Genomic DNA, 14753 nt, shown 5'->3' on the forward strand with positions numbered 1-14753 from the left:
TCTCAGACAGTTATGGAGCAATGCAAAGGGTCTTTAGCAAATACAAAGGAAAATTTTTGCCATATATAATTTTTTGATGTAATAATCCTAAGAAAGGAAGAAAGGAAAGTATTACCGCTGCGTAATATTTCCTTCCTTCATCACCCTCCTTAAATCTAGCTGTCTCATTTTTGTGACTCTGAAGTGCAGGAATGCAGGCTTCATGTTGGTGACAAAATGAGGGACAAATACATTGTACATAATGATGAAAGAGTAAACCAGCTTTGAGTCATGGAGTCTACTTCTAAAACTTGCCCAGTAAGAGTAAGCTTTATAGGTTCTCTAACTGCTTCTGGAAAGTGTTTTGCATCTGTTGAGTCAAGCCCTTTATTTGACAGTAAAGTTCTTTTCTTGATCTAATGTAATGTGGTCTGTCGACTTCAAAACATAAAGAATGTTCCCCAGTTAAAAAAAAAATAATAAAAAAAGTTCAAGTATAAAACATGGTTTAAAAATGGTTTTACTTGTCTTTAATCATGAGGTGGAAGAATGAAATTTGTCTCTCTTTCTAAAAGTACATTATAGATGACCCTACTGTCCAAACTCATTTACTATTATTAGATCTTTTCAAACCTGAGACGTGCTGACATCCTGTCTTTAATGCTCTTGTAAATTCTGAAGTAAACAGATTTCAAAGACACTTGACTGTTAGTGTGAAGACAAGGTCAAAGAGTTGAATGACACGTCCTCCTGGTACAATAAGACTACCTATCAATCAGTTTTACTAGCAAATTCTTAATAAAAAAAAGAGATCAGAACATGACAAAAAATTATCTTGGAAATATATGTGCATGATGTCCATTTTGATATCCTTGGACTAGTAGTTAATAATGAACCATTATATATGGCCTGGAAATATGGTTGTCTCCTGTAGGAGAACCTTTTCTGCAGTTTAAAACTTCTGAAAATTGGAAATAGAAAAAATTCTATTATGCCAAAGTGTTCTGAATGATACATATTAAAGTAACTAAAATAAGCAAGATGGTTAAATTTAATTTAAGAATTATCACATTTTAGTATTGATAACTGAAGGATGATAATTTACAACCATTAAAGAATTTTTTATTTCAATTATTGAATACTCTTTTATGTCAGTCTGCAAGCTTCACTCATGATGCATTTGGCAAATACACTCTCAGAAGCTGGGTCATTTTCCTCTGTCTATAGGCTGAAAGTTTTTAGCGTTTTTTAGCCTGCCCTGTGTTGCCACTGTGTTTAAGTTCATTAAATCTTCTTTGACATTTGTTCTACAGGGTTAGCTGTTACAGACAGGTTAATAAACGGTAATGTTAAATACAGCCAGCCTCCCACTTTAATAGTAGGACACAGTCTAAAGTTAGACAGATGGCTCTGGAAGAAGGATTTCCCTTTACCTACTAAGTAAATGTATAGGAACAACAAAACTGTGACTCAAATATCTCATTTTTATTAGCACAGGATATTAAAAATTAGTGAAAATATAAAATGCCTACATGATAAAGGACTTCAGATGCGTTCAGCTGTCAGTGTATTATATGTGTCCTTAGATACATAGTGGAGCTTTTTCATTTGGTCATTATCTCATGAGGATAATGAGAGTTTGTCTCAGTAAAAGCAAATAAGTCCATTTGTACCTGGAGATCAAGTCTGATCCATTCTGCACACAAGATACATGAATTTGCTGTTATTTATATATAAATGTATCTTATGTGGTGAATTTGGCAGCGCTGGGTTAATGGTTGTATTTGATGATCTTAGAGATCTCTTCCAACCTAAATGATTCTATGATTTTATGAGGACGTAGGGCAGATTTCAGTCTGTGGTTTTCCATGGGTTTTCTGACAAATGTGGGGCAGTAGGCATTGCATTGAGTGATTCCTCCTGACCACCTTACTCTGGCTTTCTTCAGTGATAGCCGGAGTTTGGATTTCTTTGAAAAATACTGCTCTGAAGTGGACATGATTTGGAAGTAAGAACAGCAAGTGTATCTTGGTCTCTTCCCAAACACTGGCATGTCGGTTTTCAGTTTATTGGGGTAAGATCAAACTGTTTTCTGAGTCATGTATAAAAGGTACTTAATAAAATATGCCTGTTGGGACTGGTGGCTAGAATTTAGGATCTGTACATTTATTTGTAGAGTAGTAGTGTTGTACTGAACTTTTGAGTATCTCCAAGGATGGAGATACCCCAAGTTCCCTGGGCACTGTTCAACTGTTCAACCACCCCCATGGTAAAAAAAGTTTTTTTCTTATGTTCAAATGGAGTTCAGTTCAGTTTGTGTCCATTGTCTCTTGTCTCTGAGCACTGCCAAGGAGAGTCTGGCTCCATCTACGTACTCCCTCACATCAAATATTTATGCACATTCATAAAATTTCCCTTGAGTCTTCTCTTCTCCAGGCTGACCAGTCCCAGCTTGCTCAGCCTTGCCCTTGGTGATAGATGCTCCAGTTTCTAATCATCTTAGTGGCTCTTTGCTGGCTGTTATCCAGTGTCTCAGTGCCTCTCATACCAAGGGACCACATTACTGCAGATGTGTCTCAGCAGTGCTGAGTGGCAACGATCACCTCCCTTGGCCTGCTGGAAGTGCTCTTCCTGATGCAGCCCAGAGACTGTTGGCTGCCTTTGCTGCAAGGGCACTTTGTTGTCTTAGGTTCAACTTGATGCCCAGCATGACCCCCCAGGGCCTTTTCTGCCAAGCTGCGTTCCAGCCTGCTGGCCTCCAGTATGGACTGGTGCAGAGGGTTATTCCTCCCAGGCACAGGACTTTCCACCTCCCTTTGTTGAGTTTCATGAGATTCCTGTTTGCCTGTGTCTCCACAAGATATATTACTGATGTATCAGCCACTCCTCACAGTTTTGTATCATCTACAAGCTTGCTGCCGTTATCCCGTGGATCTCTTTCTCATTGTCTTGGAAACTGTGAAGTCAGTTGACCTCCATCTGCAACTCTTCACTTGGTGACCTTCCACCACCACAAGGCGAAGGAGTTCATCCTCTGCAATCCAGCCTCAGAGAGAGAGCCCAGACACCCCAGCAGCCCCAGATCTGCAGAGCTGCATCTGCTACTGGCAGCTCCATCTGAGCTTGAATAATAGATGATAGGAGAAGCAGGAGAACATGCAATAACCTTCATTCCTACAAAAAGAACTTCTTTTTAGACACTGGGTCACTTTTTTCTCTTCCTAGTCTCCTTTAGTGTCAGACAAGAATATGATTGAAGTTTTCACATTCTTGAGTGCTTTGAGTTATTTCGAATGTAGAGAACTATTCTTATTCTGTGGGGGTTGTTTTCACATGCATTTGAAATTACATGCCAATAATTTATAGTGGACCAATCTTCTGTTAAGGGCAGTTAGTCATCGTCAAGTGAATGGATGTATTAGCACGTCACCCCTGTGTATATCAACCCTCTCTCCTATAAAGCACAGTGGCAGCTGTGAACACACTCTTAAGTGCAGCTTTCTTTTTACAAAACAGATCCAGCAAGGCATGTATTCAGAAGATCCCTTTGACCAAGGATCATTGCCTTACTGTTTTATTTTTGGAATGTTCATTAATGTGGCATGGAAGCACCCTAGATTCATGTGAAGATGTTAACAGCCATAAAATTGGCTGCTTCCTGTACTTGTTGCTATGAAGCACAATCTTCTCAGTTTGGGAACTCGTATGTAAATGTGTGTATTTGTCTTAGGATTCTGTTTCCTAGCAAACTGCGACACAGTGCAAAAAGTACTGCATTTGCTGTGGCTGGCCCTCATAATCTGTCAGCATAATTTATGGCAACACTTCACGGCACCTTCTGCTGCTAATGGCCTCTCAGGGTCCTGCAGAAAAGGCTAGTTCTGCCTCCTAATTTTAAGAGCCGTGATGGTGGCACTGTTTGTCTCTTTTCTGGATCTATTTTGGATTTATGTCTGGCCAAGGGTTTGAAAGAGCTGCTATTAAAGCAGAAACATCTGCTGGGGCTTTATGTGCTGCTGGCTTGCCAAGTTCAGCAGCAGGCCAAACTACAGCTGATGGGCTCAGCCCTCCACAGGTGTCACTGCAGTTACAGGAGAATGACTGCAAGGGAAATTGGGCTGCTGAAAGCTCTAAACAAAATAAATCCCCCCAAAAAAACCCTTCAGCAACTGTAAAAGGCTATTAGGAGATTACAGCAAGTAACAGAAACAAATCCTGTTGAAGTGGTTGTGATCATTTGAATTCCCCGATGGCCCTGGTTGCTGCAGCACCCTCATGTGTGCCTCCTCCCATCCCTACCTGCAGGCTTACCACTATGTTCCTCACACTGCCAGCTCAGGCAGCACAGACACACAGTGATTTAGAGGCTGTTAGGAAAACCTGATCTTGTTTCACCATCTGAATGTTTTCATGATTCAGACACATCATGGCAACCTCGTTCATGGGCGTGGTTGAGGCAGATGATGTTTTTGACATGGACTGTGAACTTCTGTTGCAGGACAGGAATTCAAAACAATGCTTTAAAATTCCTTGTAAAGGTTTTGTTCCTGATGTAATAGTAATAACTTAAAATAATCACTCCTTTGACGTGGGGGACACAGGAACTGATATCCTGGATGAACTTGAGCTGCCTCTGAGCACTGCCCAGCCTCCATCCCTGATGTGTACTTGCAGTTGTGGAAAAGCATGCCAGAAAACTTACAAGAGAAAACTGTGGGTCTCTAATACGCTCAGTATAAGGCTTGATACCTTCCAGAGTCTATTTATCTGAATTTACTTATTGTTTAGGATTTTTATTCTTTATAAAAGGTCTAGTTACTCCCTTAGTTCTGCCAAGCATTTGGCTTCAGGTGCAGAATACCACAGTCAAATTACTGACAAAACATTGACTTCATTTACCTTTTTATAAAGTGCTACATCCTGGCCAGATAGTTCATTCCCCCTTTCACCTCCCCCACAGCAATCATAAAATGGAGGTCAGCATTTCAGCAGCAAAAGCAAAAAGTTCTACAAATGGAGTTAAAGAAGGGTTCTGCTTACTGAAGAGTGAGTAGCAGACTGTTATAGCTGGCAGAGCCCATTGCTAGAGGAACAGATCATTGCATGTGAATGAGCACATACAATTAATTATTATCAGTTCTTTTTTAATTTTGTAAATGTTCTCATTCCAACCAGTTCTATCCAGTGATTACAAGAAAATTTTCTGGTCAGAAAGCACAAGGCCAAATTCTCTCATACATCCCAACATGCTTCTTGCCTTCCAAGGAGCTGCCTGACTGAGAATGAAGTAGTCTCTGAAATATTTCAGCTGTGTGTAGTGGTTTAAATAAAAAGCCTGGGCTGTGGGAAATGCTTAGCATTTTACCGTGGTAAAGAATTTTAATATTCCTTGCAAACCTCAAGAAAAAAATTCTTAAACCATCTCCTTTCCCCAAAGAACACAAATATGTGAGATGAAAACTTTTCCTTTGTAACTACTTATTTCCACTCACAGCACTCATAAAAGAGGAATCCTACTGGAAGTGATAGATGGATGTTTCCACTTCTGTCAATATAGTTAGTAAGACTAATTTTGGAGAATTACATTTTAGCAACAAAGACTTTTGTTTCTTTTTACTTTTTCCTAAATTATAAAAACAAACAAACAAACACCAACCCAAAAAACCCAACCTTTTCCTTATGTAGGAAGTGAAGTATTAATATAAATATATACCTAATGGTAAAATTCTTTCCCTACTCTAATCTAGCTAGCATTTTTATGGTAACACCCCCTCCAATTAATATTAATAATTTTTGCAGCACTGAGCTATCAGTTCTGGTATTTTATTTATGTTTCTAATACACCAGAGTAGTCTTTCAGTAGCAAACACCTCAAATGCTCCATGATAGACTCCATTCCTTGCTGAGACCTACTAATGCAGTGCTGGACTTGCAGCTGCTGAATCTAAATCTACACAGGACTGTTTCTTGGGATAAATGCTTGCATACTAACTGTTGGTTACGCAATACGTTGAATTCAATGCAGAAACTGTGGTAAGAAATTGGTCTTTCCCTATTTCCCAGAATTTCATTCTTGTTTTCTACTCCCTCTTGTAGCTCACTACAACTGTTTGTGGGAACGGGTTGTAAATAGGATTAGTGAAATGATCCAGGTTAAAAGCAAGACTTCAAAACCACTAATTTGAACATGAATAATTTCAGCAATGTTTTTAACAGGAGCAAACAGCTGGGGGAGAATGATGTGGGGAATTTTTAAATTGCCCACAGGCACCTTCAGGTGCCCCCATACCCCTTGAGGGCACCGTGCTCCACCACCCGCCTGAGCCCTGCTGTGGCTGCAAAGCTAAGAATGAAGAGATAACCCAAAGCTTTTACTTTTTGCAAAGGAAAGACATAGCCCTGTCTTCCTGGAGGTGTCTTGCCTGCTTTGTCACTGTGACACTGCTTGTTTCATGGCTGAATGGATTCATCACAAGTATCTGTGTACTGCAAGCGTGGCTACAGGCTGTGCCTTCCAAGATGTACCGTCAGCAAGTGCTGTGTGTTGGTGGTGGAATTAATGCACCAAGGCAGGAGCTTCAGAATAGGTGTCTAGTTTAAACTAACAGTTTCTGAGAGAAGAGGTGATGGCTGCAGCCAATAGAAGCTAATGTGATGTTTTGTGGGCCTGTAGAATATGAAGGCTAATTATTGGAGCTGTGCAGGAAAGTAATGAGGAGCTTGGAAATGTAACTGATAAGCAGAGTGATTATGGGCTAATGAGCAGGATGTTTGTGGTATATTGAAGGACAAATGAAGGACTGAAAAAGATAACTGTGATGGTGTACAGTGAATCTATGCAGAGTAGGAATGTTTAAATAGTGCTGAAAGATATGTAGTAGATTCTAAAGACACAATGCTGCTAACTATTGGAGTTTAAGAGTGTGTGTGTTAAGTAATTAACCAAAAACAGTACCTGATAAATGCATGAGAGAAGATACAGTAAGGGAAAAAATGATATAGTACCTAAAATATATATTATGTAATTCAAGTATCTGCATCTAGTAACACCCCCTTCTGTACAAAGAGCTCTGTTTATCACCTTCCATGTTCTCTCATAAGAAAACATGAGTGGTTCCTGTACATTAGGAAGCATTGGGTCCAGACAGCTCTGAGACAGGATAATTCCTGGAAAGCGTGGGCACCAAAACACTTTATTCAAAGGTAATTTCAATATCTGGGTAGAAAACTGCAGCCTGGCCTGCCAGTGTGGGGCCCAGTCAGGCTGGGTACCATGTGGTGTCAGGGAACCCTGTCGTCAATTCATCAGGGCAAAACCCAGTGTAGTGTCATACAGCATTTGTCTACTGTGAGATTTAAGTGCATTGCAAAATAAGGTCATGCCTTAATTTGTCACTGGGAAATTAGGAATCATAGTTCCTGAGGAAGAATCTGACTCCCTGAAGTCACCTAGCGTGGTAATCCTTACTTTTATTATTGGCTACAGGGGACTGGTTTTCCCTCTCAGTGTGGCCAGTTGAATTGGATATGTTTAATGCATTGAATAAAAGTCTAGTTCTAGTATTTATGATGTTTATGGTCCTCCTAGAGTTCTCACTCAATATAAATGCAGGTTTTTTGTTTAATTTGCTTTTTTTCATGTGCAATTTTTCAGGTCAGCGTTTTACAAATCAAATATATATGGACATTAATAACTGTAAAAATTGCAAGGAGTCTCTATAGCTGTGTAAATGCAAAGTTGCACCATGTCCTGTACACATCAGAGCATTACAGAGCGGGACACTTAAAAAAGGCTGTTATGATTGTCCACAGCTCTTGAAAGGATATATGCTATCAGATATGTTATCAATATATGTTGTCAATAATGGATTGTTAGTGAAAAGAGGACACATTCATCTTTGTGGTGCTTTTGGGAAAAGAAAGTAAAATCTGTATTGACTAAATGTGAAGTTGCTAAACTATTTATTTGTTACCTCTTGCCTACGCCATTGATTCTTTAGCGTAAAAGTGGATTAAGGAAGAAGCATTTCTATATTTCTGTTTTTGAGAGGAAAAAAAAGGTTGAACTTTTCTGGAAAGTAGAGAGAGGTATTTCCAGAAAGTACTCCAGCAAAGCTGATAGCTGATGAGTAATCTGTTAATTGGATTGCTGGGTGTTAATTGGATTGCTGGGAGTCCTACTCTTCTACAGCCTTTGAAGAAGCTTTCATCTGCATGAATTCCTTAATATATGAGTCACGTATTGGAATCCAATGTTACAATGTGTTTGTACTCTGAAGAAAGGCTTTGGGGTTTTGGAGGTTTTTTGTTGCTGTTTGAAAGGATTTTATGAGGCTAACCAAAGCCTGTGCAATTTCCACATTGGATATGTAAGAGCCCTTGAAGTCTTCTGTGTTCTTCAAGTGAAGAAAATACGTTAGTTTTCAACTTCTTTAATGATATTCCTCTGGTTACTTTCCTTTTCAGTAGGTTTGTCCTGGCAGTTGTTGTTGGAACTTCTGATGTATCTGTTTTAGATACTCCATCAACCAGTTCTTCATTGCCCTGCTGTCCTACAGAATCACAGAATCAACTAGGTTGGAAAAGACCTCTGAGATCATCAAGTCTAATCTATGACCCAATACCACTTGGTCAACTAGACCACAGCACTAAGTGCCACATCCACTCTCTTCTTAAACACCTCCAGAGATGGGGAATCCCTGGGCAGCCCATTCCAATGTCTGATCACTCTCTTTGTAAAGAATTTCTTTCTAATGTCAACCTAAACCTCCCTTGGCACAGCTAAAGACCGTGCCATCTCGTCCTACTGCTGGTTGCCTGGGAGAAGAACAACCCCCACCAGGCTACAAGCTCCTTTCAGGTAGTTGTAGAGAGTGATGAGGTTTCCCCTGAGACCTCTTCTCCGGCCTAAACAACCCCAGCTCCATCAGCCAGTCCTCATAGGGCTTGTGCTCCTTACAGGCATTTGAGGTGTAGTAAACAGCGTTGTCTCTATTTTTCAGGTGAGGGACCAGAGCACAAAGAAAATCCTACTGTTAGATATAAGTCTGTGATAGAGCAAGAACCTAAAATAATTTCTCCTGCATTTTAAAGTTCATGCTGTAAATCCTGGACTGTTCTCTTGACAGAAAGGAGGGATAGGCGAGAAGACAACATTTGCAATGCAGTCAGGAGAAAATTAAGTGGGAAGCAGTCCAGAGAGTTTTATGCACAGATCCACTCTTCCTTGATTCTGTAACGTGCATCTCAGTGAATCTTTTTTTTCAACAACTTACGAATGATCTAAACCAGCAGATCTTTATTATTTTTTTTCAAAGACTTTCTTTTTGTTTCACCAGTTAAGTAATCCATGAGTCATTTGAAATCTCTTCAGTGTTGTCTTCCAGGATTTTAAGCTAATGGGGCTTTTGCAGTATGGCTCATTTGACTAGAATGGAGCTTGAGTTAATCTTCAAGAAGAAAAGGTAGAGGAAATTTGATGAAGATGTGTGTTAAGCATTCCAACCATTCTCTTTCTAGTGTATCTCTTCAATTCATTAAAAAAAAAAAAAAAAGGAGGAGAAAGCATTTTTTGCAGTTCGTTTTCTTTGAGTATGAAATTTGACTTGTGAATGAAATTTTCATCTCAAAGAATCTTCATTAACATCCTACTATATTAATTTAAATGTTTCTTATATATTAATATCTACTTGTAAATATAATCTGGAGAAAACAACTAACAATGAGCAATATTGAATCATAAGTGTGAGTCAGCAGTGGAGAACTGTATGATAGTGAAGTTTAGACAGGCAAACATTTGGTTCATGTCTCTTTTCGTATCTGTTAAATTTCTTCTTCTTTCTCAATATTTCTGTTGGAAGATGTCCAGATCCAGTGTTTAGATACAGTTCCAACTTATGTTAAGCATAGATTTATTTTAGCTCAAATATAAAAAAGTTACATTTTTAAGGATGAGACCCAAATTTACTCAGAGCTTAGGGGCTTTGGGAGTTTTATTTCATCAGGATACATATCTGTACCACTTGGACCTTTTCCTATTTTTTGATCTCACAGTATTAAAACAAGCTAAAAATACCTAATTATGTCTGTGCTGTAATATCATTGTATGATTTTGAGGATTGTTATTTGAACATACTGTTCTTACAGTGACAACTGATTTTTCCTTAAAGAAAAAAAAAACCTATGACACATTTCAACAGATGTACATACTTTCAAAGAAACTGTCACCCAGCCACAAGCTCTGTCAAGCTCGGGTTGTGTGATGTTTGCACAGTCATGAGGAATCATGTCAATCCACCATCTGATGGTTCTCTGACCCATCACCTGAATACTGGAAGATATGTTTCCTATGAGCAGAACTTCACTGAGTTCTGCTCTACAAGGAAACATCTATGTGATCTGCAGCCTGTAGTGCACAGGTGGATACCCAGCAGGAGGGGGCAGCCTATATATCTCTTGCTGTATCCCCTGCAGTGTCTCACAGAAAGTCAAAATTCTAACTAACTGCATCTGGATCACTTAGAACTGCAGGTCAGGCTCATCTTTGCAAAATTAATCTTTACACTTCTTGCTCTGGTTTATGGAGTTTTGCTGTTGTGCTACCACCGCAAATAAACCCTACTGTAGGTGAAAGTTTTCCTCTTTTCATCAGGTGCATGTGTATTCTCTTTCCATTATAACTTGAAATATCTTTTAATGAACTTTTAGGGAGGAAAGAGAATGTGTTTGTACTGATAAACACAGATGTCTCATGTGGGTTTTTTCCCATCTCCTTAACACTTCTGACACAGCACAAGTTTGGTTTCTAGCAGACAAAAAAATCTCTTTATGACTGGAGAACCATAGGACTTCTCCTATCCTTAATTTGGTACAAAACACATTTTGTAATATATTGAAATAGGTATGCACTGAGATCCCAGAATTCATCCTTCCCAGTCCTATCTGCAGCCCAGTAGTGCAATTACAGGGAACTCTATTCTAGCTTTGTGCTACAAAATGTTAGTTCTTCATATATGCAGGGACAGGAACTTGGAATTTATATCTCAAGTAAAAATGTTGGCCTGTTTCCTCTGTATTATAGCAGATGTAGAAAACCAATTATTTTGCACAGTGTTTCCCTTGACTGATGTCCTTGAACTATGTCCTCTTGTGCATAAATGTCTCAAACAGTGACTGACATTCCTGGGCTACCACAAATCTGGCCTATAATAAAAAAGGTTCGGAAGTCTGAGTAGATTTCTCCATAGATCCACAGATCTGCTTCCAATCTGAGTCTTCCTGCTTAGGCCTGGTGTACTTTTAGGGAGATGTGTTAACCTATTGTCTCAGGTTTGCACTGGATGGTTTTTTTCCCCCTGAGATTGCTAACTTGTAGCAGAAAATAAAAGATTTTTGACTATATAGTTTTTCTGCCTTTGAAAATACCATAGTAACCTTAGTGCACTCTTATTTTTTTTTAAATCTCATTCTTTTCTTGCAGTACTTTTAAAAAGTCATGAGAATTAGAAGCGGAAGTTTTAGATTGGAACTTTTTGTCTTAGAAATGGCTTATTCTCTTTGGGCTTCCTGCCCATATTCTTTTCATACCTTGATACAGTTGCTGCCACCATCCCTCCTGTGGTGTCACTCTCCAGTGGTCCCATTGTATTAATCCTGGAACTGCCTCTTCAGAGTAAATTGAATCATCTTTAAGGTTCAGAGAATTATTTCAGGATGTTATTATTGAGCAAACCACTGACCTGATATTCTTTCCTCAAAGAGAATAGACTAGGTTATGTTTCCGTCATACATACTTGCCCTGCATGATTTCAGTACATCTGGCTGAAGTCAGTATTTTGTCTTTGCTTTAATTTCTTTTCTGTCGAACACTTCTGGCAAATTAGGTTTAGCACTGTCCACCCTATTCCCCTTAGGATTTTAATTAGTTCTCTGCTGAGCACCTAGTACACTGCAGTTGTATGTATTTGATTTCTACATAATTATTTGTCAAAACTGAGTGGTAATGATTCCATTAACTTCTGTAATGCATTGCTGTATATCTGCAGGTGAAGCAAAATTGAGGGGGGAAGGGGGAAACCAAATCCATTCAGATATCACTATAAAATGGTTAAACTCTCAGCTTAGGCTGTGAGTGTGTTCTGTGTGTGAGCAGTTGGGTTTTTTGACTGCTAGAGAAGGAAGAAAAACGAAGTAAACATGAACCCTTCTTTGCTTGGTGTCCCTTAGGACCTGATCCAGCATATCATCCTCTGGCATCCACTATGCTTAGTGATGCCAAAGACATAGAAAGCTGCTCCATGACAGCAGCTGAAAGTTCTTGTATGCTGAGGAAAGCTGGATGTGTGAAAGCACAGCAAACACCTCTGGCTTCATACAACATACCCTTTAACTTAGGTGACATCATTGGTGGGACTGGGACGCAGGTGGGCTGTCATGGCAGCCTCCTGCAGGCACCAGCCCCTCAGGGACTAATCTGCCTCATGTGCCTTGGAGGATACCTCAGGCAGTGGGCTACCTGTCAAGGTGTACACACTTGGCCAGGGATTTGGTTTTTCACTTTTCTCTCTCCTTGTATTCAGTCACATTCCCACAAACTTCAGCAGTGACTCCCCTGGGCGAGGAGAGCCCACCTCAGAGTAATGAACGTGGTAGAACTGGGTTTATAGGGCAGAAATCACTGCACAGGCAATCCTCAGTGTCACACTGGGAGGGACAGAGGTCTCCTCTTTGTTCTCTTAGACACGAGTGCTGTTGCATGTTCCCAGTTGTTTGAATTATGCAGAGGTACTGGGCAGGGTACCTTAAGCCTTGTTTGTGAAGGAGATTGTTATTGCAGTGAAAAGAAAGGGAGTATAGAGTGGGAGTCCTCACACCAACTCTCTGCCCTAGGGAGTGCTGCTTGGTGAAGAGGGGACAAGTGCCTTACACGTGTCTGAGTCCCTTTCCAAGTGCAAAATGAATAACTGGAAATATGGAGAGAGTGCATGATACAATTTGATTCTAAATAGAACAAGCAAGGTTTCATCCAGAGAGATTTAAATTTGAATGTGACTTCCTTTGAATTTCACCAGCATTGTCTTATACTAACATTTTACTTGTCTGTTCTTTTTATAATTGACATTGACAATACAAATGAGTACCATGGATGCCATTTTTCACTGCAGATTTTTCAGGAGTATGAAACAAATTCATCAGAGTGCTCACATTTGAAATACTCATAAATACGTGTGTGTGTGACATACTGATGGCCAAGCACTGACTTTGGTTTTATTCGTTCAAAACTCCTCTAAAAAAGAGCTGGAGGAGTGGATGGGTACCTTTATCAAGTACTTATTCTGGTAGAGGTCCAATGTGAGTCTTCCAGATCTCAGGCCAAATTCTTCTCTTACGCAACAGCAAGCTCTGAAGTCAGCTCTTCTTTCTCTGCATAGCTGAGGAGGTGCTGTTAGTTCTTGCCAATGAGCCTGTGCTCTTCATAGCTCTTTTTTCCCACCTTGTGGGTGGTGATGGAAAGGTGCACATTTTGGGCTTCTGTCACTGCACAGAAAAAAAACCCCTAGCACTGCATAGGACTGCAAAATACAGACAGAACTAACCATGTTTTTTTCAAACCTAGAATAATATACTTAATAATGGCAGGTTTCTTTTAGCTAATGAGCCCTGAAAAGAACAAAAGGATGGCACAGAAACATTGGAAATGGATAGTTAGTGCCACAAAGTGGGGCTTTTTTTGCAGAGTTTCAATGCTGAACCCTTTAGAAGAGAGCACTTACAGATGTTTGATTTCTTTCAGGTCTTCAGATTTTGGGACATTATACACAAAGTTGAATCTACAGCCTGGGATTGCCACTGTTATTGACAATTTCTACATTTGTCCCACCAACAAAAAAAAGGTATGTGGCAAAAGAATGACTTTTTATAGTGCAGGTGAAATTCTGCAACTATGTAAAGTGTGTTTTACAGGTTTCAAAATTTAGGGGAGTGGTTTTCACAATGTTGCAGATCACCTTAGGTGCATTTGTGACATATGGAAGGGGGATATTTATTGTTCCTGAATAATGTAGAAAGAAAAAAGTACCTTGATGATCACTTAAAACTTTTAAGGGCATGGACTCCTGGCAATCAAGCTTTTGTGGAGTTTTCCATGGAAATGAAAAAGGAAATTCTGTCACTTTTCACACATCCCAGCAGATTCTGGGACTAACACTCAGCCTCTTCATCCTTTATGCACAAGTTTCATTGCATGTCCCTTAATATAAAGTATAGAGATTGGTCAGGCTGTCATTGAGAATGTTGTTTATCCCATGTAAAACCTTAATTAAAAAAAAACAAAACCCCTCTCCTTGAATCTCTTTCTTAAAAAGTGTTCCTGCATCATTACCAAACCAAACAGCTTTTCATGGAACCTTGGAAGATTGAGTGGACTTTATAAGTGAGAGCAAAATTGACCCATTGAGTGTAGTGACAATAGATGTTATATTAGAAGCAACAGGAAGTGCGATTATGAGAAAAAAACCACAATAACAACCCTTCTGTGTTGGCAAAACGCCCATGATTTGAACAGCAAGAATTGTGAAATATAATGTGAATAACACAAGCATAGTAGGTCTTTCCTGAAATAAGGATTTTCTCCTGATAAGGGCCCATTAACTCCAGTAAATACAGGAGCACTGATTTCAGGCAGAGGCCACTGGTTGGAAGGACGATGTTAGTTGTGTTTGTCTGTCTGGTTTGCTTAATCAAAAATCAGTGGAACTCAGTGAGACTGCCTGAAG

At 39.5% G+C, this 14753-nt stretch overlaps 1 protein-coding gene across 9 annotated transcripts in view; it reads left to right on the forward strand.

The window, feature by feature from the left end:
• SORCS2 (sortilin related VPS10 domain containing receptor 2) overlaps nt 1-14753 on the forward strand; it is a 546495-nt gene that overhangs the window by 298041 nt on the left and 233701 nt on the right. For all 9 annotated transcript variants that reach the window (XM_064653301.1, XM_064653303.1, XM_064653306.1 and 6 more), the window contains exon 3: nt 13772-13871. In XM_064653301.1, the coding sequence (XP_064509371.1) occupies nt 13772-13871 (100 nt within the window). The remainder of the gene's footprint in view (nt 1-13771; nt 13872-14753) is intronic.

Source organism: Pseudopipra pipra, chromosome 4 (genome assembly GCF_036250125.1).
Source record: "Pseudopipra pipra isolate bDixPip1 chromosome 4, bDixPip1.hap1, whole genome shotgun sequence".
NCBI lineage: Eukaryota > Metazoa > Chordata > Aves > Passeriformes > Pipridae > Pseudopipra > Pseudopipra pipra.